This window comes from Lepidochelys kempii, chromosome 27 (genome assembly GCF_965140265.1).
Source record: "Lepidochelys kempii isolate rLepKem1 chromosome 27, rLepKem1.hap2, whole genome shotgun sequence".
Taxonomy (NCBI): Eukaryota; Metazoa; Chordata; order Testudines; family Cheloniidae; genus Lepidochelys; species Lepidochelys kempii.
The window spans coordinates 11,968,145-11,990,830 of NC_133282.1; the positions used below are offsets into that span (position 1 = coordinate 11,968,145).

Genomic DNA, 22,686 nt, shown 5'->3' on the forward strand with positions numbered 1-22,686 from the left:
TCCTCTGGGCTTTGTCCCTTTCCCGGGCCAGGAGGTCACCTGATTCCTTTGTTCTCCAGCCCTTTAGCTCTCACCTTGCAGGGGGGAAGGGCGCAGGCCATCAGTTGCCAGGAAACAGGGTGTCGGCCATTCTCTGTGTCCAGACCCCTCCACACACGCTGCACACAGTGAAGTCAGCCCTCTAGGGCTCTGCAATGATCATACACCCTTACCCCACCACCTAGATACTTAAGAACTGCATGGGGAAACTGAGGCACCCCCACACTATTCAGAGGAAACATTAAGAACAGTCCCACTTCGTCACAGCAGGTTGGCCAGGGTCACGCCCCTCTGGCTGCGTTTGTGTGGCAGGGGGTCCGGCTGGGATCTGGGGGACAGGATGGCTGGCCAGGGTCATGCCCCTCTGGTTGCGTTTGTGTGGCAGGGGGTCCGGCTGGAATCTGGGGGCAGGGAGGCTGGCCAGGGTCATGCTCCTCTGGCTGTGTGCGGGGTGGGGTGGGGTGGGGAGGGCTCTAGCTGGGATCTGGGTCATGCCATAATCCAGACAATGTTGCTCTCAATGCTTTATCCTCTGGAAGGTGGTAGCACAATGGGACCAGCTCCTGGGATCAGGGGCCGATTGGGCAAATAGCTCCCCAGATCCAGCCCCCGCCCCTGCCCCTGGAAGCTCCCGGTCTGGGATTGAGACGCTCGGCCGCAGCCGGGTACACAGAGAGGGTGGGGAGCTACCAGCACAGACAGTGTGAGCAAAGCAGCCCAGGGTGGAGGGTGGGATCTGACAGGGATCTGGTTCGGGCCTCATCAGCTAGAGTTTGGCTGAGATCTGGCTGGGATCCGGCCTGTGCCATGTGGCCTGGGATCTGGTCATGATCTAGGCTGTGTTGCATTGGCTGGGATCTGGTCTGTGCCATGTGGGCTGGGATCCGGCTGGGACTGGGTCTGTGCCATGCGGGCTGGGATCTGGTCTGTGCCATGCGGGCTTGCATCCGGCTGGGATCGGGTCTGTGCCATGCGGGCTTGGATCCGTCTGGGATCAGGTCTGTGCCATGAGGGCTGGGAGCTGGTCTGTGCCATGCGGGCTTGGATCCGGCTGGGATCAGGTCTGTGCCATGAGGGCTGGGAGCTGGTTTGTGCCACGTGGGCCAGGATCTGGGGGAGATCCAGTCTGTTTCCTGTCTGCGCTCTGCGTGCGGTGGACAAAGCCTCTTCTCCCCTGCTAACATCCCTCCCTTTCCTCCCCTCGTGCTGGGGCTCTCAGTCTCTCCTGGAAACCCACGACTCGGTGGCCTCCAAGAGCTACGAGACACCCCCGCCCAGCCCCCTCCTGGACCCCATGTTCAACAACCAGCCGGTGCCGCCGGATGCCGTGCGCATGGTGGGGATCCGCAAGACGGCCGCCGAGCACCTGGTGAGCCTGGGGACGGGGTGGCTGGGGTGGGGGCTCCTGTCAGCCAGCCGGGTGCCCACGGGGAGCCTGGCAGGGGCGTGCACGTCCCACGGGAAGGATGGTCCTGAGCATTACCAGCTCTCTAGTAACATGGGCTGCCCAGTGTGGGCCTGGCCCCCTTCCCCCCAGCTCTGTGTCTGCACAGAAGGCTGGGGAGGCCCCTCCGGGGTCCTGCCGCAGCCTCTTCCCCCACAGCGCCGGCTGCCATCCAGGCCTCCCTCCTCCCACCCTGGCAGGGCATCAGTGCCGCTCTATTAATCGGTCTGTCCCACGCTTGGCGAGGCGCCGGAGTTCAGCATCGCTGCAGGGAGGGGAAAGGGAATGTGTGTGTGTGTGTGTGGGGGGGTGCATGTGTGGGAGGAGGCTGAGGGGATGTCTGTGTGTGTGTGTGTGTGGGGGGGTGTGTCTATGTAGGGGAAACGGGGGGGTAGAGATGGGAGTGTGGGGGAGGAAGTGTGCGAGGATGGGGGTGTGTATGGGGGGAGGGATTTGGGGGGGGCTGAGTCTGAGGGGAGGAGGTGTGAGGATTGGGGTGTGTGGGGTTGGAGGGGTTGGAGGGGCACTTCCCACAGGCTCCACCATCACACACAGTCCTTGCCTACCCCAGGGCCTGGGGGGCCAGCCCCCTTCTGCCCCCAGCTTTGTCTGGCTATGGGGTAACAAATGGCTGCGCTTATCCTCAGCTCATCAACCCCTGTCCCCCTCTCTCCCCATCTAGCTCACCCCTCTCTTTCCCTCCCTCTCCCTTCTTCTCTTTTCTCCTCCTCCTCACTCCCCTCTTCCCCTCGCCCTCTTTCACACCCTCCCATCTGGCTGGGGGGCTGGGCTGGGTGTTGCGGGGAGGCGATGGGGTGCAGCAATGGGCCCAGCTGCGGCTCCAGGGCTCCCCATGAGTCCCCGGGGGCCTGGCTATGGCAGGGCCGGGCGCTGAGGTGCATGCCCCCCTCCACCCGCAGGGCGTGACCTTCCGGGTGGAGCGGGGCGAGCTGGTGGTCGCCCGCATCCTGCACGGCGGCATGATCGACCAGCAGGGCCTGCTGCACGTGGGCGACGTCATCAAGGAGGTGAACGGCAAGGAGGTGGGCAACGACCCCAAGGTGCTGCAGGAGATGCTGAAGAACGCCACCGGCAGCGTGGTCCTCAAGATCCTACCCAGTTACCAGGAGCCTCCCCCGCCCCGGCAGGTAGGGCCCCCGCTCGGGTACGTGGGGGTGTGACGGTCCCCAGGGTGCGATCCGGACTGCCGAACTGAGATGCCTTTTACGCTGCTTTGCTGGTGAGCAGCCGCTCCTGGCCCGTGAACACACAGCCTCCAGCGTGTGACATGCTCCCAGCGAAACCCTGCAGAGTGCTACTAGCCAGCCACTCATGAATTACACCGCGGGAGAACACCAGGACATTGCCAACCCCAGACTTTCCCCGAGAAACGTGCCCGGTCTCTACTGCCCGGCCCGCTCTCTCTGCAGCACAAGCTCCCCGAAAGTCCGTCATTTCGTCAGAGGAAAATGATATGCGCGCATCTTGGTATCGTCCCCCAAAGACGCTGGTTTAGATTGAACAGTAAAACGAATTGATTAACTATAGAAAGGTGATTTTAAGTGATTGCAAGTCATGAGGCATAAGAGTCAGAAGGGGTTACAAAGGAAAATAAAGAGAGAACAACGCCAGCTCATGTCCAAGCTTAGCAAGTGAAAGGAGCTGAAAAGCAAAAGGGGTTTTTCTCACCCCAAGCTTACAGCAGAGGTGGTGCCAGCAGAGAGACGGTAAGAAGGGGAGTGAAGTCAGGTGTTTTCCTCCCTTTTCTGTAATTCAATTTCATGGGCTAGAAACGTCCTGGCTGAGTCACGGTGACGCGCAGTCTGCTGTGGACGTGACGTTTAAACCGTCCCGATGATTGAATGTGAATTTCTTGTTTCCCTCTCCCGCCCCCTGCTGGAGAATAGCTGCTTGAGTAGGTAATAGTGGGGGCCAATGTGGCTTTGTCTCTGAAAAACTGGTCTGGGCCTGCTTTTCTTTAACTTGGAGCATGTCAGAGTAACGTTATACAGTGGAATCTTATAACTTTCCCTTCAATATTGATACACACCTTTTACCGGCACAATAATGTTCAGCAGATTATGAGTTTTCAAATGATACCTCAGAAGGTATACTTTGGGGGAGGGATAGCTCAGTGGTTTGAGCATTGGCCGCTTAACCCAGGGTTGTGAGTTCAATTCTTGAGGGGGCCATTTAGGGACCAGGGCAAAAATTGGGGATTGGTCCTGCTTTGAGCAGGAGGTTGGGCTAGATGACCTCCTGAGGTCCTTTCCAACCCTGATATTCTATGATTCTTTGTACAACATTTATCATAGTCCTGTGAACATGGGGTGCAGGCTGTCACAGGGGTTTATGCACTGCACCCCTTCTTTACACCATGCCTGGGTACATGGGGCATATGCACCCCCTGTTTATAACCCCTCCTCGGGTGCCTGAGAAACATATGTTGCTGTACCTCATTATAAATCTCCATGTGCCTGCCCTTCTCTGCTCCTCTCCCCACCCCGGTCTGCCCCCAGCCGGGGAGCGTTCCGCGAGAAGGCCAGCAGGGAATTTGTGCGCGGATGCCTTGGGCAGGGAGCTGGAAGAATTTAATAAGCAGCTGTCAGCTCAATGTGCTCAGCGGCGTAATAGAGCTGGACCAAATGTGCCCCGGGCGTCGGCCTCTCTTGCCTTCCCCAGCTGCAGGGGCCTCTGGATAAACCCAGGGGAGGGGCCGACAGCTGACTGGATTCTCCTTGGGGTGTGGGCTGCGGTCTGGGCTCTCTTTTGGGAATGGGGGTGCTCGGTGACACCCCAGCGGCAGCTCAGTGCTCATTGTTCTGGCCAGTTTGAGTCAAGACTTCCCATCACCTGCTCCCTCAGTCCCAGACCTCTCGGGCGCCGTGGGCTTGTGTCTGCCTCCGGGAGGTGGGGTGGATAGGTGTGTAGGGGTGTGATTGCTAGTGTCTTTGCGGTGTGCTCCCCCTGGAACGTGTGTTTGCCTGTTGGCTCCCAAGTCTAGGTACACGCTGGCTATGTGACCCTGGGACAGCCCCACCCCCACTCTGTGCCTCAGTTTCACCATGTGTAACAGGGAGATGACGATACATATGCAGGCTTGTGTGTGTGTGTGTGTGGTGTATATAGGTAGGCCTGTGTGTGTAGTTGTGTAGCATAGATGTGGGCCTGTGCGTGTGCATGTGTGTAGTTGTGCAGTACATATGCAGGTGTGTGTGTGTGTATCTGTGTATATATAGGGGGCCATGTGTGCAGCTGTGTGGTATAAATGTGGGCCGTGTGTGTGTGTGTGTGTGTGTGTGTTATACGAAGACCTGTGTGTGCAGCTGTGTGGTATATATGAGGGTGTGTGTGTGAGTGTAATATGCAGGCCTGTATGTGGTTGTGTGTGAAGCTGTGGAGTATATATGAAAGCGCCCGTGTGTTTCCCTGCCGGGTTGTTGCTGTCTGTCTGTCTGTCTGTGCTGGATTTGGTGGCAGATAATCCCATTCGTGGGAGGGGTGTGTATGTGTGTTTACCTCTCTAATCCCCCAGCTCTCCCCCCCAGGAGAATTTCCTTGTCCCAGCAGCTCTGATCACCCCTCCCTTCCTGGCCATGCTCCTGCCAGGGTGGGCGGTGGGCTCTGCACAAGGGCTGCCCGGGCCTGTGCCCGTGAGAGCCACAGGACCCGGGGGGTTGGCTGGTGTTGGGATCACACCCCACGGAAGGCAGTGACTGTGGGCAGATGGCAGCAAAGGCCGTGGTGCGAGCTCCCCGACAGGGGAAGGAGGGACAGAGCAGGGGTGTGCGTATGTGAGGCTAAATGCGGCCCCCCAAAAGAGGCAATTATAGGCGGGAGCTGTGGGAACTTGACCCCGAACTCCCACAGTTCACTGAGAGCGGGGATGGTACCCCACAAGCCGCTGCAAAAATTTCCCACAAGGCCGTGCACCAGGTAGTGGCGCCGGGGACACTGGGACCCCCACCCACAGTGCCATGCGGCTTTCCCCCATGCAGCGTGGCTCTGCGAGGACGCCCTGCACCGGCAAAGGCAGCCGGACGTGAACAGGCTCTGCCGAGGGAGTGCTAGAGGGTTTCCCGGGGTAGCTGTACCAGCCTGCCCTTTCCAGCAAAGCCCTTAGCAAACACGCTTTAACATCCTAGCGTAGCCTGGGCAAGTTGTGATTTACCGTGTGCTTGCCCATCCTCTCACCAGCCTAGGTGGCCGAGGCTGTGTATCTTGCCCAGGGCTTGTCGAGACCGCTTCCGTATCTGGTTCCCCGTTAACTCCAGGTAGTTAACGGGTCTGGGAAGACAAGTGCGGACTTTCCCTGCTTCTTAGATCCAGCCTGCACAGGTTCTGTCCCTTCCCTCCGGTACAGAATGGACGCTGGTTGCCGAGGTGAAACATCTGGAGAGTGACAGGTTTCAGAGGAACAGCCGTGTTAGTCTGTATTCGCAAAAAGAAAAGGAGTACTTGTGGCACCTTAGAGACTAACCAATTTATTTGAGCATGAGCTTTCGTGAGCTACAGCTCACTTCATCAGATGTTTACCGTGGAAACTGCAGCAGACTTTATATACATTTATATACATTTCTGTGTGTATATAAAGTCTGCTGCAGTTTCCACGGTAAACATCTGATGAAGTGAGCTGTAGCTCACGAAAGCTCATGCTCAAATAAATTGGTTAGTCTCTAAGGTGCCACAAGTACTCCTTTTCTATCTGGAGAGTGGCAAGTCTGGCTTTCACAAATGTGGTCACAGAAGTAAAAAAAAAAGACAAGCTCTCAGGGGCATGTGAGTGGAGCCTTGGGCCACCTAGACCCGTGGTTCTCAACCCAGACCCAGACTACTCGCTCAATGCCAGCATGGGGATGTCTGCCCGAGCTGGAAATGACAGGGCTTCTAGGATGATCTGAGGAATGGAAAACTTGTCTTATGAAAGGAGACTCAAGGAGCTTGGCTTTTTTAGCCTAACTAAAAGAAGGTTGAGGGGAGATATGATTGCTCTCTATAAATATATCAGAGGGATAAATACCGGAGAGGGAGAGGAATTATTTAAGCTCAGTACCAATGTGGACACAAGAACAAATGGATATAAACTGGCCACCAGGAAATTTAGACTAGAAATTAGACGAAGGTTTCTAACCATCAGAGGAGTGAAGTTTTGGAATAGCCTTCCAAGGGGAGCAGTGGGGGCAAAAGATCTGTCTGGCTTTAAGATTAAACTCGATAAGTTTATGGAGGAGATGGTATGATGGGATAACATGGTTCTGGTAATTAAATATTCATGGTAAATAGGCCCAATGGCCTGTGATGGGATATTAGATGGGGTGGGATCCGAGTTACCCAGGAAAGAATTTTCTGTAGTATCTGGCTGGTGAATCTTGCCCATATGCTCAGGGTTTAGCTGATCGCCATATTTGGGGTTGGGAAGGAATTTTCCTCCAGGGCAGATTGGAAGAGGCCCTGGAGGTTTTTCGCCTTCCTCTGTAGCATGGGGCATGGGTCACTTGCTGGAGGATTCTCTGCTCCTTGAAGTCTTTAAACTACAATTTGAGGACTTCAATAGCACAGATATAGGTGTGAGGTTTTTTGCAGGAGTGGTGGGTGAAATTCTGTGGCCTGCGTTGTGCAGGAGGTCAGACTAGATGATCATCATGGTCCCTTCTGACCTAAATATCTATGAATCTATGACACTCCGGCTGCAGGGTAGATGTTCCCTGAGAGAGCCTGTGGGCTGGGTGGGGAAAGTGGGGCCCTGCTCGGCCCTGATTCATGCCCTGTGGGCTTTGCACTGGGCCAACTCCCGCCCCTGTGTCAGGAACTGCAGCCAGCTCTGCTCCGTGACCCCGGCTCTGCATCCGGCCCGGGGCTGCCCCAGGAACCGTGTGGCGTATGTCGGGGCAGGGCTGGGCCCAATGAAAGGGTTTCAGAGGCGCTGAGCACCCCCCGCTCCCATTACAGAGGCTGCATGGCCTCCCCTGGGTGGTGGCCGCAGGAAGTGCTATCCAGGTGGGGAAACTGAGGCACGTGCATGTGTGTCTGAGAGACTTGCTCAGAGTCACACCAGGAGTCGATGGCAGGGCTGGGAAGAGAGCCCAGCAGTTATTGGCACAGCGGGAGAGGAATTTAAGGGGTTGCTGAGGAAGGCATGGGGGGGCAATACATTTAAGGGGTGGGCAGAGCAGGCATGGCAGGGGGTTGAATTTGGGGTTGGCTGGGGCAGGCACTGTGTGTGGGGGGATGAATTTAAAGGGGGCAGGCATGGTGGCAGGGGTGGGAGGGAAATTTAGGGGGATCATGGCCTGCTCCTCCAGGCAGCTCATCTTCCCTTCTAGCCTGTATCCAAGACATTGTTCCAGCACTGCCTGCCGCACCCCGCTTCAGCCTGATCGCCTGGCCCCTGCCAGCCGATGCCAGGCAGGAACTGAACCGGGGTGGCGGGCATGGGGGCAGAGCTGCTCGATGCAGACAGGAGCATGTCACCTGCCTTTAACTCTCCGGACACATTTCTCCCCCAGCTGAGGACAAAGCAGAGCCTGTCAGCCGGCCCTGGCATCTGCTCTCTCGGCGCCATGCGCCGCGGGGCCCGGGCGCTGAAAGGAGCCTGGCAGCGAGGGGGCAAGCAGGAGATGAGCTGATCTCCAGTCCCTGTGTCTCCATTTGCTATTTGGAGCTTGTCTTGGCTTGTTACCTCACAGTGGGGAGCAGGGCAGAGTCCCCCTCCACCCCTGCTCCAGGCGGGGCTCACCCATGCCCACCCCTCTACCCCTACTCCTGATGGGGCTCTCCTGGCCCCTCTCCACATCTGCTCCCTGTGGGGGTCCCACCTCCACCCCAGATCCCAGCGGTGCTTCCCCGGCCCCCCCTCTACCGCTGCTCCTGGCGGGGCAAGCTCAGGGGTCAGTTACGCTCGGCTCTCGCCCTTCCAAGGTTTTCTTTGCAGCCATAACAGCGAGCCTGAGACTCTTTGTCATCAATAGCCGAGAGTCTGGGGAGCGATGGAGGGGCCTGGCTGTGCCCCCCCTGCAAGCACCCCATGGCCTGCACATGGGGAGTTGACGGAGGCTTTAGCTGGAGGTCTGTCCGAGTCATCTAGTTGGACTCTGTGGGCCAAAGGCGTTATTGTAACCCAGTCACTGCCCAGCATTAACCAGCGTCAGACTCGGGTCAGGGTTTGGTGTCCAGAGACGTCAGCCGGCCAGTCCCAGGGCAAACCCCCACTGGAAACCCTAGGCACTCTTTATTAAAGGGACAGAAAAGACGCATTTGAAGAGTCAGGTTTGAAGGCAGGCTTTCGCTTTAACAGCCTCCAGCGTTCCCTTGAGCTGGGGAGAGTTTCCTAAGGACAAGGCCCCGGGTCTGACAGTCTCCGGGATGGTATTCAAGAGGGTGATTACCCTCCCGTCCGGGGCCAACAGGAGAAGTTGGTGGGGATGGGCTGGTTAAAATCCGCTCCCCTTTCTCAGAAGACAAGCCAAGACAAACACAAAAGGAGAGAGGAAAGCACAGCAAAGCTGGAAAACGCAGCTTCTCTCTATGGTGTCGACTTCACTTGCAACCTCGTGACTGGAGGAAAAACAGGCCGGGCACGTGGTCTGGTCAGGCGCTCCGAGGCCTGGGACACTTGTAGCCACGTGGGGCTGTTTCGGGCATTGCTGTTAATGGCCTCTTTCTGATCTCAGCAGTCTTGGCCCGCTAAGCCAATCTCTAATGAGACAGAAGGCACCGGAGAGAGGAGAAAGAGACGGGAATCAATTTGTCTCCAAAATTCTTTCTTACATACTCCAAAAGGGAGCGGTGGGTGGAATATCTCACCCCCATCGTTATTGGGTCCACCAATTAGGCCTATTATCCGACACCCTGATTTTGGTTCATTGATTTCTGGCCCTCGGCTCCTCTTGTTCACCAGGCATAACTGTGACCCCTTCCTTGAGTGAGAGCCGGAGGCTGTTTTATCCGGTCTGTCAGTCTGTCTTGCATTCGGACCACTCCCAGCTCTGTTCTTTGGTCTAGGTCAGGGGTTCTCAAACTTCACTGCACCGCGACCCCCTTCTGGCAACAAAAATCACTACAAGCCCCCAGGAAGGGGGACTGAAGCCTGAGACTCCCCCCCCACCCCGCCTTGGGCGGGGTGCTGAAGCTTGAGGACTTCAGCCCTGGGCGGTGGGGCTTGGATTTTGGCTTCAGCCCCGGGCCCCAGCAAGTTGAATGACAGCCCTGGTGACCCCATTAAAATGGGGCGCTGACCCACCTGTTGAGACCAGCTGGTCTGTGGGATGGCAGCGCTTTACACGCTTTCCCTGGCTCTTGACGATGGAGCTCACGAGCAGGGTCGGTTGTCTCCCGGCTCCAGCCCGTGCCAGGGACTGGGGAAATGGGAATTCTCCGGGCTGGATTTCCAGGCGCTCGGCACTGCCCAGCGGGGCCTGGATTTTCCAAAGAGCTCGGCTCTCAGTTCAGGAACCGGGAGCCCCAGGACGGCAAGGGCCCCTCTGCTCTCCCTGCCTGGGGCTGACCCTGCGCTCTCCCCATAGGTGTTTGTGAAGTCCCACTTTGACTACGATCCGGCCAGTGATAACCTGATCCCCTGCAAGGAGGCAGGGTTAAAATTCACTGCCGGGGACCTGCTGCAGATTGTCAACCAGGACGACCCCAACTGGTGGCAGGTGAGGACAGCTGGGTGGCCCCGAATCCCCCACCGCTTGGCAGTACCCAGGCCTGGGTACTGCCTTGCACCCTGGGATGGCTTGGATGGGGGGGATGGGTTACTCAGGTGGGGAGGGTCATGCCACATGGAACACCCCCATCCCCAAGGCACGGAGGGGCTGGCGAGGGGACCCCATGGTCACTGCTGGTTTGGTCGATGGGATGGCGCTGAGGACAGTCAGGGAGCTCAGTGGCAGCCGGCTGGAGGGTGAGGGTCTGGGGATGGGGGCTGGGGTGGCCGCTGGGCAGGGGCCTCCTGGGGTGGGGGCTGTGAATGGCCCCATAGTGGGGAGAGGCGCGTTTGGAGATGGGGCTGTGGTGATAGGGCTGTGGGTGGCCACAGGGTGTGGGGGGTATGGGGATGGGGCTGTGGGTGGCCTCAGGGTGTGTGTGGGGGTGTGGAGATGGGGCTGTGGGTGGCCCTGGGGTGGTGGTGGGGGGCTGTGGGGATGGGGCTGTGGGTGGCCCCGGGCTGGTGGTGGGGGGCTGTGGGGATGGGGTTGTGGGTGGCCCCGGGGTGGTGGTGGGGGGCTGTGGGGATGGGGCTGTGGGTGGCCCCAGGGTGGGTGGGGGGCTGTGGGGATGGGGCTGTGAGTGGCCCCGGGGTGGTGGTGGGGGGCTGTGGGAATGGGGTTGTGGGTGGCCCCGGGGTGGTGGTGGGGGGGCTGTGGGGATGGGGCTGTGGGTGGCCCCAGGGCGGGTGGGGGGCTGTGGTGATGGGGCTGTGGGGGGGCTTCAGGGCAGGTGTGGCTGTGGGGAAGGGGCTGTGGGTGGCCCCAGGGTGGTGGTGGTGGGGGGGCTGTGGGTGGCCCCAGGGTGGTGGGGGGGCTGTGGGGATGGGGCTGTGGGTGGCCCCAGGGTGGTGGCATGGGGGCTGGGGGGATGGCACTGTGGGTCGTCCCTGGAGGGGGTTGGAAATGGGGGTGTGGGTGGCCCTAGGGCAGGGGTGCTCCAGAGGGTGGAGGCTGCGGGGGGCCCCTGGTGCGGGCCGTAAGGGACCCCAGTTTGCCAGGCTGGACGGGCGGTGGCTATGGGGACTCTGGCTGGCTCACCGGGCCTTGGTGCCGTTTCAGGCCTGCCACGTGGAGGGCGGCAGCGCCGGCCTCATCCCGAGCCAGCTGCTGGAGGAGAAGCGGAAGGCGTTTGTGAAGCGCGACCTTGAAGTCCCCCCCACATCTGGTAGGAGACCCCCACGGATGCCCCAGGCTGGCCCCAGTGCACGCAGGGCCCTGCTCCCCATCTCAAGAGCGTGGCGGGGGAGCCCTGCTGCCCAAACCCTCCCTGCTCCCTACGGCCAGGGCCCTGAGCCAGGCTGGTGCCCAGCCTGGTGGCCAGTGCCTGCAGGAGGGTATGCGCCCCCACAAACCCTGGCTGTGTCCTAGGGGTTTGCAGTGGCCCTGCCCTGGGGAATATCTCCAGCCAGGCCAGCACCCCGATCCCTGCTGGGGTTGCCTGTGGCAGCATCTGATTCCCGCTGGGCTTGCCCACGGCTGAATGAGTCCGTTCTGCTCTCGGCAGGTGCCCTGTGCGGCAGCATCAGTGGGAAGAAGAAGAAGAGGATGATGTACCTGACCACGAAAAATGCGGGTGAGTGCCCCAGGCTGCCCAGGCCCTGGGCAGGCATCCCCCTCCTCCTCCTCCTGGGCCGGCTCTTGCCCCGAATCCCAAAATTATCCTTCCCCCTTTCACCCCGTCCCCTGCGCCGGCGGGGCTGGGCACACGCTGCCCCGTCCCCATATCAGCGCTGACTGTTTTCTCCTCCCCATCCGGCCCAGAGTTTGACCGGCATGAGCTGCTGATCTACGAGGAGGTGGCCCGCATGCCCCCGTTCCGCAGGAAAACCCTGGTGCTGATCGGGGCCCAGGGCGTCGGGCGACGCAGCCTCAAGAACAAGCTGATCATGTCGGACCAGGCCCGCTACGGGACCACCATCCCGTGTGAGTAAAGACTCTGCCCCCTGGAGCCAGTGCTAACCCCGATGTGCACCCTGATCTCTTTTCCCTAATCTGACCCCTGCTCCAGAGGGGGCTGGGGCTGACTGTGCCACGTGGCCTGGCCTCACGTGACTCACGCCTCTGGGTCCTCTTAGCGTGCTCTGCGGCCAGCTGGTGTGGGCATCCCTGCCCCACGCACGGCCGGCCTTAGGGGATGCACATGGAGGTTTGGAATGAAGGCACCCGGAGCGCTGGGCAGGGCAGGCTGGGGGAGCCCTAGAGCTGTCAGGTCCTGGGGACGAAAAGTCCCTGCCCCGTCCTTCAGCACAGGGTCTGGAGAGCCAGCCAGGCAGACTGTGGAGAATCACCTGTGACCGTAATTGACCAGAGGTGAGGGCCAGGTAAGCCTGTTTGTGATGGAGCAGCACCCCCTGGTGAGGAAACGGCCACCCTGCACCTCATCTGCCTTCCATCCACGTCCCTGCGGAAGGGACGGGCTCTATGGCAGGAGGGAGGGGTGGGGGGCAAGATACCTGCCCCGCCACAGGCAAGACCCGTTGCCTTGAACCCCCATGAGTCCTCCACTTGTGGAATGTGGGGTGTGTCTGCCCCTTGAATTTCAGGATCCAGATGGGCTGCAGACGACAAAGCACCCCGAGGGGGGTGCAGTGGGACGGGCCGCTCTAATCTCCCCGTAAGCGTTTGGAAATCAAACGAGCTGTCCCTGAGATCACAAGGCAGGACTTGGCTTCCGACACTGATGCACCGTTCAGCCGGGTGGCAGCTGGATCCGCAGTTTCCCAAAGTTTGTGGGTGTTTGGGCTTGTGGTTCTGGCTCAGCCCAGTGTAGGGAGACGGGCCAGCCACACAGCAAGGGCTGGGGACTGGTTCCCAAGTTTTGGATGATGATTTTGATTCAAGCTGATCACGCAGCTTGATCCCACAGTTGAGGGGTGTCTGGACCTGGGCTTCTGGTTCTGCCCATTACAGGGAAGATCCCAGAGCTGGGCACAGGCTCTCTGGGTTCCCGGAGTTGGGGGGTGTTTGGGTCTGAGGTTCCGGTCTGGTCCCCTCGCCGGTCGTTCTGTAACTCACGCTCACCGCGTTATTCCTGTGCCCCTTGGCAGACACTTCGCGGAAGCCCAAGGATCACGAGAGGAACGGCCAGGTCTACTGCTTCATGTCGCGGGGGGAGATGGAGGCGGACATCAAGGCTGGCCGCTACCTGGAGCACGGGGAGTACGAGGGGAACCTCTACGGCACCAAGATTGACTCCATCCACGAGGTGGTGGAGTCCGGCAAGATGTGCATCCTGGATGTGAACCCGCAGGTTCGTGCTACGGGGACAGGCCCAGCTGGGAAGCCCCTAGTTATACTAGAGGGGAGGTTGGGCTCTGGCTTGAAGCTCTGGAGGACAGCCACCTCTCGGGCAAAGCTGAGGCAAGCTTCCCCTGTACTCACCCCAGCCACCTGTCCCAGCCCTGACTGGGAGGGGAGCGCAGTCCAGGGCCCACTGAGTACCAGGCCTCTCTGCTGAGCCTGATCGCACACCTAGCGGTTGGTGCCCACACGCAGGGGAAGGGCCCCTGCCCAAAAATGCAACTGATAAGACAAATGGTGTGAGGGGAAACTGAGGCACAGAGCAGGTCAATGACAGAGCCAGGAGCAGAACCCAGGTTTCCTGGTTCCCAGCCGTGTGGCCTACCCATTGGGAAACACTGTCTCCCCACGGCTATAGCTGGTAACACCTTTTGGTCGCTACCCGCCAGGGCTGGATCTGAGCAGCAGGAAAAAGCTCTGGGTCCCATTCCCAGCACCCCGGCTGCATGGTCCCCCTTCACGCCTGTCCCCTTTGGAAGCTCGCTGGTCCTAGGTCCGCACTGACAGCCTGGCTCTGTGTTACCCAGGCGGTGAAGGTGCTGAGAACGGCTGAATTCGTCCCCTACGTGGTCTTCATCGAAGCCCCGGACTACGAGACACTCCGAGCCATGAACAAGGCGGCGCTGGAGAGCGGTGTGGCCACCAAGCAGCTCACGGTGAGTCCACGCCAGCCCCGTACCCCCACAGAGTGCAACCAGAGCAGGGGGTCAAACCCCCTTTCCCCCACGCGGTGCCACGAGACATTGGGGTCATAGGGCCTTCCCTGATCACCTGGCCCATGCCATGTCCTTGGCCCACATGACCCAGGGTGGCTGAGCTGTGGCAGGCCCGGGTTCCACGGGGCGTGCCCCTGTATGCACACGGCTCTGTCCACAAGTACATGCACTGGGATCGGGGCTTGCTCCCCTGTTGGTTCTTCCTGGTGGCCTTAATGGCCCCTTTAGAGGCGGGTGCTCAGCGCTTCCCCATCCAGCGCCTCCCTGAACGCGGCCACAGTTTGGACTCTCCATCCGGAGGGGTCAGCAGGGAGATCTCCTCCCCAAGTGCACGGTGCGGTCCGTTCCCAGAGCCGCCCAGGAGAGCTGGGCTGTCCCCCCGACCCGCTCGGATGGCTGGCATGGCGGGTGTCCCATGCAGCGTCTGCCGCTGGCCTCCAGGGAATGGCACAGCCAGGCTGCGGCGAAGCAGGGGTGGGCTGGCGTGGGCAACCCCTGGGGGAAGACGAAAGGAGGGCAGGGGGCCGTGGTGGGGATTCGCCAGCCCCTGCTGAGTGCAGTGCCGCAGCATGGTGCTAGAGGGCACTGTGCTGCCCCAGCTGCCAATCATTACATTTCCCATGGATGCTTTTTGCACGTGGGCCCCCTCGTGCCTGGCGCTGTCCCTGCCCCTAGAATCTTTCCGGGCTTATAATTGATCATATTCTGCCTCCTTCCGTCCTCCATCTGTCTTCAGCTGATTACGGGATCCGTCTTCATATCCTGTCCCAAAGAGCTGAGTAGCATTTCTGGGTGGCCGTTCCAACTGCGGCCATGCCCCTCCCCACAGGTAGCCGCATCTCCGCTCTAGGATCTCTGTATAAAAGGCTGCCACGCTCCACCCCAGAGGTAGATGCCTCTTAGTCCTGGGATCCCCGTACCGACAGCTTGCTGCGCTCCTCACCAAAGGTGGCTGCATCCCGGGGGTGGGGTGAAACGAGCCCTGCGTCGTTTGCACCTCTGCTTACCTTTGCAAAGCTCTTTTGGGACCCCCCCCCGCCCCCCTGGAGGCGTGTGCTCTTTACCCCTGTGCGCAGAGCTCTGGGGCAAGGCTAACGGGCAGCATCCGTGCTTGTGTCTGGGCAGGAGGCGGATCTGAAGCGGACGGTGGATGAGAGCTGCCGCATCCAGCGTGGCTACGGCCACTACTTCGACCTCAGCCTGGTCAACGACAACCTGGAGTGGACATTCCAGCAGCTGCAGGAGGCCCTGGAGAGGCTGCGCGCAGAGCCCCAGTGGGTCCCTGTCAGCTGGGTTTACTAGGACGCTGGGAGCGAAGGCCTCCCCACCCTGCCCCACGCGGAGGGCACTGCCGACCCGCCTCCCCTCCGCCCTCCCTCCTGCACAAACCACGACGTCTCAAAGCCAAGGAACCCGGATCCCCTGCCTGCGTCCCAGGCCTGTCTTCGGGGGAGCTGCGGCCCGAGACAGGTCTCGTCCCCCCAAGGGCAGGCGCTAGCTGGAGCTGCCAGTAGGGCGTGGGGAGGCAGGGAACTGGGTGCTTGTTGAACATCCCCTTCCCCCTCCCCCTGAGTTTTAACCAACTTTGCCAGAGTTAGAGAGTTTCTTGTAGACATTCCCGAGGGGCACCCCCAGTGGAGAACCCTTCTCTGCCCTGGACACGTGGCTGGGGGGCAATGGCCCCCCATTTCCTTCCAGGAAGGGCTAGGGTGGCCATGGGGAGGGTTGAGAGAGCAGCCCAAGGCGGGGCCGTGCCCAGGACACTAAACACAGCCTCTTTAGTGCCCGGAGTGGGCACTGGGTCCCCCTTCAAGCCAGCCCCAGGGCTGTGCCCGGGGCCAGATCCCGGCAGCTGGCAGAGGGAGGTGGGCATGAGGAAGGCAGCGTGAAGCGTGCCGCAGGAGCGCACAGAGCTGGGGATGCCAGCTGGCACCTCCCTCCATCCCTGCGCGTTCTTCCTTTTTCACCCAGCTGCCCGCTCCGTGCCCAGGCTGCATCCCCCTTCCCGGTCCTGAGCTGCCCTCTCTGTGCAGAGGTGCCTGGCATCACCTTCAGCAGCTCCCTGGAGCAGCTTGGGGCATCTCTCCTCACTGGCCTAGGCCAGGGGAAATCTCAATAGGGACCAACCGGCTCAGGAACAGGGATGTTCCTGGCCATCTTTCTTCATCGTTCCCCACTGGGCCAGCGGGGTGGGGACGAGGGTGCAGCAGGGCGGGTTCGGAGCCCATCACCTCCCTGGGCTAGAGCATCAGATTCTCCCTTAACCCGTGTCTGGGGTTCGGGGCAGGAGGCGTGTCCACCAGGGAAATGAGCTTGGTGGGCTCAGTGGGCTTCTTGGATCAACCGTAGAGACTAACTCACTAATTCCCCACCGTGAATCCACAGCTGCTCCCCAGCAAAGACTGATGAGTTATTTCAGGGCTGGCTGGCTGCGGGGGCAGAATTTCCGAGGAAATTACTGGCCAGTTTGGTGCCGCGGGAGAGATCAGTGCCGTCCCAGGACGACAGGCGCACCTTAGCGAGCCCAGTCCAAAAATCGGCATGGTTCCGATGCCCTACCTGAAAGAGACGAAGCCACCACATGCCCTGCCTTACCTGCTCCCACAGAAAACCCGAGATGGATTCGTCCGGAGTGGGCCACCGCTCTGGATGACCCAGAGCAGAAGGAATCTTCTGGGGAGATCTGCACCAAGCAAATGCACAGCTATCTCACTGCCGAAAATTCAGCTCAGTTTACAGACCCAGGCCCCGCCTTCCGGCTCCGAACCGGATAGATTATTCCCCCCTCCCAATTTGAACTTTTGCAAATGTCCCAGCGATGGTCGGAAAAGCTGCCCGACTTCCCCCCCAGCTTAGAGTCTGTGATTGTGGTGGTATTGAAGGGGAATTGCGGCACCTCTGGAAATCAATAGCTTTAAGGTCCAAATGGTTGAAGGAGGCACCCTTGAGGAGGGTCTTGTTACATCCCTGGTGTAGGACACAGGACATCTGGGCACAGGACATCTGGTGTAGGACACAGGACATCTTGATTCCCTGCTCTGCTCCAGCCTCCTGGGCAAGTCACTTAATTGCTCAGTGCCTCAGTTTCCCCACCTGTCCAATAAGGTTAGATTAATAATACCCCACACTGAGAATACATCTGTTATTGTAGGTGAGGCCCTCAGATACTTTGGGGATGTGGTGGAACCTAGAGAGTTAAGTAACATAAATACTTTTCAAAAAGAAAAGGAGTACTTGTGGCACCTTAGAGACTAACCAATTTATTTGAGCATGAGCTTTCGTGAGCTACAGCTCACTTCATCGGATGCATATCGTGGAAACTGCAGCAGACTTTATATATACACAGAGAATATGAAACTGTGTATATTCTCTGTGTATATATAAAGTCTGCTGCAGTTTCCACGGTATGCATCCGATGAAGTGAGCTGTAGCTCACGAAAGCTCATGCTCAAATAAATTGGTTAGTCTCTAAGGTGCCACAAGTCCTCCTTTTCTTTTTGCGAATACAGACTAACCCGGCTGTTACTCTGAAACCTGTCATAAATACTTTTGAGGCTCTGGACCATAGACCTCAACTGTAGGTTTTAGGATTTATAAAGTGACAGCAAAATAAAATAAAAACCATAATGATTGGATAGGTGGAACCAGCCAGGGGCATCACTAGATATCAGGTAAGGGGGGTAATTGCCACCGCCAGACCTCGGTTCGCCCACCCCAACTTTTCGTAGGTCTATCGGCTCCACTTTTTGCCTCCTGCCCCAGCTTTGCAGGATAGAAGTGATCACATATAATGTTCTATATCCGCTCCTGGAATTTTTCTGAAATGGTGCCTCTGGAGACAGTCGGCAAAATCCAGGTCCGGGGGGATCCTCAAAACATGGGGCCAGCCAGCTCTGCGGTTTAGGGTCATACCTGTTGCTCAAAAACCATTAGAACAAAGATCGGTAAGAGTAGGAGGGTTGTGTGTGGACAGTGGACAGCCCGCAAACAAGCTGCCTGCCTGGGTGCGAAAGCCGAGGCGGGAAGGACAGGTGCCTTCTGATCTGATCACCAGACAGGTTTGTTAGTAACCCGGTGGGGTGGGGGGTATTTATTTATTTTCTTGGTAATAACTTTTGTCTTGCGTATTTCTTTAGCCGAATCCACACGCAGACTTAACTGACCCCATCGAATATTAAAGCTAGCTGGTCCTGCCCTCCTCTTATTTACCTGCCACAGGCGCTTTTAGCCCCAGGCCTCAGTTTCCCCCTGCAAGAATGGTGACGAAGTTGCCCTCCTTGGTCAAGCGCTTTGAGATCGACCGGTGCAAAGCTCTAGATAACAGCTGACTAGTACATCTCCGCAGTCCCTGGGAACCGCATGACATCGTTATAATTTCTGAAGCCATTAGAGGCCTCAACTGAGATCAGGGCCCTGTTGTGGTAGGTGCTGTACATACACAGAGAGTCCCTGCCCTGATGGGCTTCCAGTCTCAGTACACAAATGGTAGGAGGGGAAACTGAGGCACAAAGGGGTGAGGAAGTGACTTGCCCAAGGTGACTCAGGGAGTGCCGGGAATAGAATCTCTGGATACCTGGTCCAGTGGGCGATGCTGTCTCCTCTTGGCTTCAGTGGCGGCTGGGTCTTCTGACTCCCATCCACGAGGCCCCTGCCCACAAGTCCTTCCCTCCGTTCTGGAGTGCAGATTTCTGTGTGTCAACAACTACCTCAGGCCTCAGCTGCAGCAGGGCAAAGGCAGAGCCCTGGCCTTCGCTCGGGCAGGTAACCGAAGAAGGAGCTGTTTGCAGTTGTTTCCAAACGGCTTTATTTGCTGAGTTTTTTATTTTAAGGCAAAACTCCGTCTCCTGTTTCTAACCGGCCTGGCTGCAGTGTGCCCCTGGGAACCCAGACCCCTGGTATGCACAGGCTCCATGGCCGCCGGTGGATCTGGGACGCTTCCAGTTTTGGGTGCCTGACTTGGGATGACTGGGGCTGGTTTCCACAGGTCTGGAGCAGTCATTGCTGTTGGTGTTGGTTCTGACCTCCCCCTCCTCCCACAATGTGTCTGTGGCCCCCATTATTCTGGTGTCAGAGACCCCACAAACTTACTGTATTTATCGCAAGTCAGGCACCCCAAATTTGGGGCCCCTTGTAAAAATTTGGGCCTTAAGTTCTTGTTTCTCAAATGGCCGGAGTTCCCCTTTAAAAGCAACTGTGGCTAGGGTCTCCCCTGCTGGTTGTCACTGTGTGCGGGGGGGGGGGGGGGCAGAGGGAGCCAGGGAGAGACACCCATTGGGAAGGGGTGATACCCCCCCAAATTCCAATGCAGATCCCCTTTGGGAGGGCGCTCTCCAAACTGTCCCTGCTTCGGCTCAACGGACCGCCCTTCCTTACTATTAAAATGCCACCCCCCTGAGCTGCACCCCCCCTTTCTGTTCCCACCTTCACTGGGGGAGTGACCCCCAGGTCTCTTGCCAAGAACCCGTTCCACAGGGTGTATTTCCGTTGTAAGATAATAGCTATCACACAGAGGAGAGGATTAATGTCCCTTGTTTTAAAAAATGCTATTTATGTAAAGAAGAGAAACTGGCCGTATTCCTGTCTGTCGGGCAAAGCGGGGTAATGCAGGCATTGATCAAAGGTAATGGCCCAGCGACAGGAAGGTGTTGGCCTCCCATTGCTCTGTGGGGCTGGCAGTAGAATGCCAGGCTCTGAAATCAGAGCGTTTTGGGGGGGTTATTTTTGATTGGTTTTTAATGCTGGATTTACAGCCTGGCAGTTAGATTACCCAAAGGACTCAGCACCCAGCGGGAACCTGGCCCGCTGGGCAATTTGGTGGATTTGGCGCTTGGTGATCTGGGCCCAGAAAGTTCTGGTTTGTTTGGGGTGAATCAGTGCAACTTTTTGCCCCGGGGTCTGTTTTGCGTCTGTAGGTGACTGTGAGGTTGTGTGAGAGAATGGGGCTGTGTGGGGTGGGGTGTAAGTTTGTTTCCCTGTGTCTGTATGCAGGTGTGTGTTTGTCCCTATGAGTTTATGTCTCTGTGTCTGTACACACGGGGGTGTGTTTGTGTATGTGCATGTGTGCCTGTCAAACAATTGCCAATTCTTGCAATTTTATCACACGTTTCACACTGTTTGTTTATTAGTCAAATCCCCAGCTCCTGGAGTCAGGTGATTCTATGAGACTCTTAGCTTTTTTTAAAGTAAGTTTCTATCCCTCCTTGTTCACAGGGAAACTCTTGCAAACACAACCCTGAAAGGTGCCGACACCTTTTGGCAACTAAAAATGATTATTTTTAAAGTCTCATGACTTTAACGCCAATCTCCTCTCTTTTCGGGGTTGGCCTGACGATTTTTTAACATTTGAGGTTGGCAACACCGATGCCCTCTCCTCCCGCTCCGCGTGTGCGCGTGCGTGAGTACGTGTGCATGCAAATGGGCGCTGATGCGTGTGAACGTAGCTTCTGATGACGACTCACTCCATGTTAATGTTACATTTGCTTTGTGGGGCTTAGCCAGGGATGGTGACTGACAGTTTTTCCCCTAACCCCTTTTCTGTCCCATGCTCTGTTTCCTATTGAAGGGTGGGATTAACTGGATCTAAAGACGATGTACATATTTCCTTCTGGATGTGTCACTAACATACACTATAGCGAATGATCCTGCACTGCCCCCATCAGCAAGAGAAATGGACGTGTTTGATCTCTGATTTCCACCGGTCTCTCCTAGTCCACTCCCGGCTCTGAGCTTCTCCATTAGTCTTCTTGAAACACACGCGTTTTTAATGGTTCCATGTAAATACTGAGCAACAGCGAGCTGGAAAAGGTTTTTTCCCCCCTTCTCTTTGTTTTTGGTGAATGGTGATAGTTCCCCTTCCCCTCCCTGGAATTGTCTATTTCTTAGACTTGTGTTTATTAGAGAGCTCAGCGGTGTGATGTCCGTGTCGGGTCGGTGTTGCGTGTTAGAAGCTGGCTAATTTGGATTGTTTGTGCCCTGTTTACACCACGCTGCCCTCTATTCGTTGGAGCTGCCATGTTTTATGGTGGAATCTCTCCCTTTTTTTGTTTCTGAACCTGGGGGGATCCTGCTAGGCCCCCCGCCGCCTGGTCACCTCTGTGTGTATGTGCGCGCCCGGTGATCCTGACCCAAGGGGCGTGTGACGATTCTGGACCAGTGCTTGGCCAGGCTGTGATGCAGGGGCAAGACACCCCCCACTTTGCCAGGCAGCCTCCTTTTGCAGCAGGACCCACGAACCCTCCCACCAAGCAGATCGAGGGCCTGATCCTGGGAGCTGCTGAGCTGCAGGTGGGAGGCGCTTGCCCCTCCATAGGCTCGAGGGGGGTTGAGGATGCTTGGGGCCTTAGCCTCCGGCAGCATTGGTTTGAAATGCCCCTTCTGGTGGGGGTGCCATGCCAAGATGGCTCTGGCTGATGGCTGGTTTGGTATGGGAGGGGGGTGACCAGTCAATGAGGCAGATGACATCAGGCCTGATTGCTGCCCCGAAAGGACCATTTTCAGGGCTATGGGGTGAGGTCAGGAGGGGAAGTCACATAGGTGCCCCCCCGCCCCCCCCGGCCCCTCAGTGCTTCCAGCCCAGGCAGGCTGAGGGCCCTGGCCTGGGTGTAGATGACCTTGTGAGACCGTTTCTCTCCGGGGTGGGCATGGCCCCATGGAGCTTTCTGCCAGGTTGTGCCTAGTGGAGAGGCCGGGCGCCACTCGTTCCCTGTAGCCGGGGGCTGTGATGGGCTTTGCCAGCAGTGCCATTTTACACCAGGGGAGGAGCTGGCCCCTAATTTAAAACGTTAAGTCCCCCCGGCCTCCCCTGTCTGTCGGTCCCTTCTCGTCCGATTGAACGAATGACAGTGACTTTTTTGTACTGACTCTTTTCTATTCCTAGTTACTTTCTGAGCTGGGTTGCTAGATGCTCGGAGCCCTGATGCTGTACATTTCTTTTATTTCTCGGTTGTGCGAGCTGATCCCATGTTCCTGCCGGTGAATGACTCCTTTTGTTACTTTTCAGTTACTTTTATTAAATTTAAAGCAAAAAAAAAAAAATCCCTCACGCATGCTGGCTGTGTTGTTTTCATCTTGTCCTCCTTGGCGCAGGCATTTCAGAGGCATCCTCCAAGGAAGCCAAGTGAGTTACACTGTTGTAAAATGGGTGTGAGAGGAGATTGGGCATTCTGTGCCTCAGTTTCCCCATCTGCGTTAACAATACGGGCTGATCTCCTGGGGAGGTGAGACTGGAAAGGGTTCGAATGAATATTAGTGTCTGTAAAAGGCCTGGAGATCTACAGCGGGAAGGCGCTGGAGAGGGGCAGGTTGTTAGTACAGGGGTCCATGTGCTAGTGAATACCTGATGAGCGGGCATATGTCTGGAAGAGTGTGTGTTTGCCGTTGAGTGGAATTGAATGAATCAAGGTGTGCGTGTGTGTGTGTGTGTGTGTCACTGTATCTGAAGGAGCAAAGGGGTGTGTGTGTGTGTGGGGGGGGGGTCAGT

General features: G+C 57.8%; 1 protein-coding gene across 3 annotated transcripts in view; it reads left to right on the forward strand.

The window, feature by feature from the left end:
• The window catches only part of MPP2 (MAGUK p55 scaffold protein 2), a 40,834-nt gene extending 23,353 nt beyond the window's left edge, over positions 1-17,481 (forward strand). For 2 of the 3 annotated variants that reach the window (XM_073325635.1, XM_073325634.1), the window contains 9 exons: positions 1,259-1,408; positions 2,404-2,631; positions 10,006-10,137; positions 11,251-11,356; positions 11,696-11,764; positions 11,953-12,114; positions 13,239-13,441; positions 14,019-14,147; positions 15,333-17,480. In XM_073325635.1, coding sequence (XP_073181736.1) covers positions 1,259-1,408; positions 2,404-2,631; positions 10,006-10,137; positions 11,251-11,356; positions 11,696-11,764; positions 11,953-12,114; positions 13,239-13,441; positions 14,019-14,147; positions 15,333-15,509 — 1,356 coding nt within the window. In that variant the 3' untranslated portion in view covers positions 15,510-17,480. Of the gene's footprint in view, positions 1-1,258; positions 1,409-2,403; positions 2,632-10,005; positions 10,138-11,250; positions 11,357-11,695; positions 11,765-11,952; positions 12,115-13,238; positions 13,442-14,018; positions 14,148-15,332 lie in introns of all 3 variants that reach the window. The other variant, XM_073325633.1, reaches the window with a different exon arrangement.
• Positions 17,482-22,686: the final 5,205 nt, after the last annotated feature.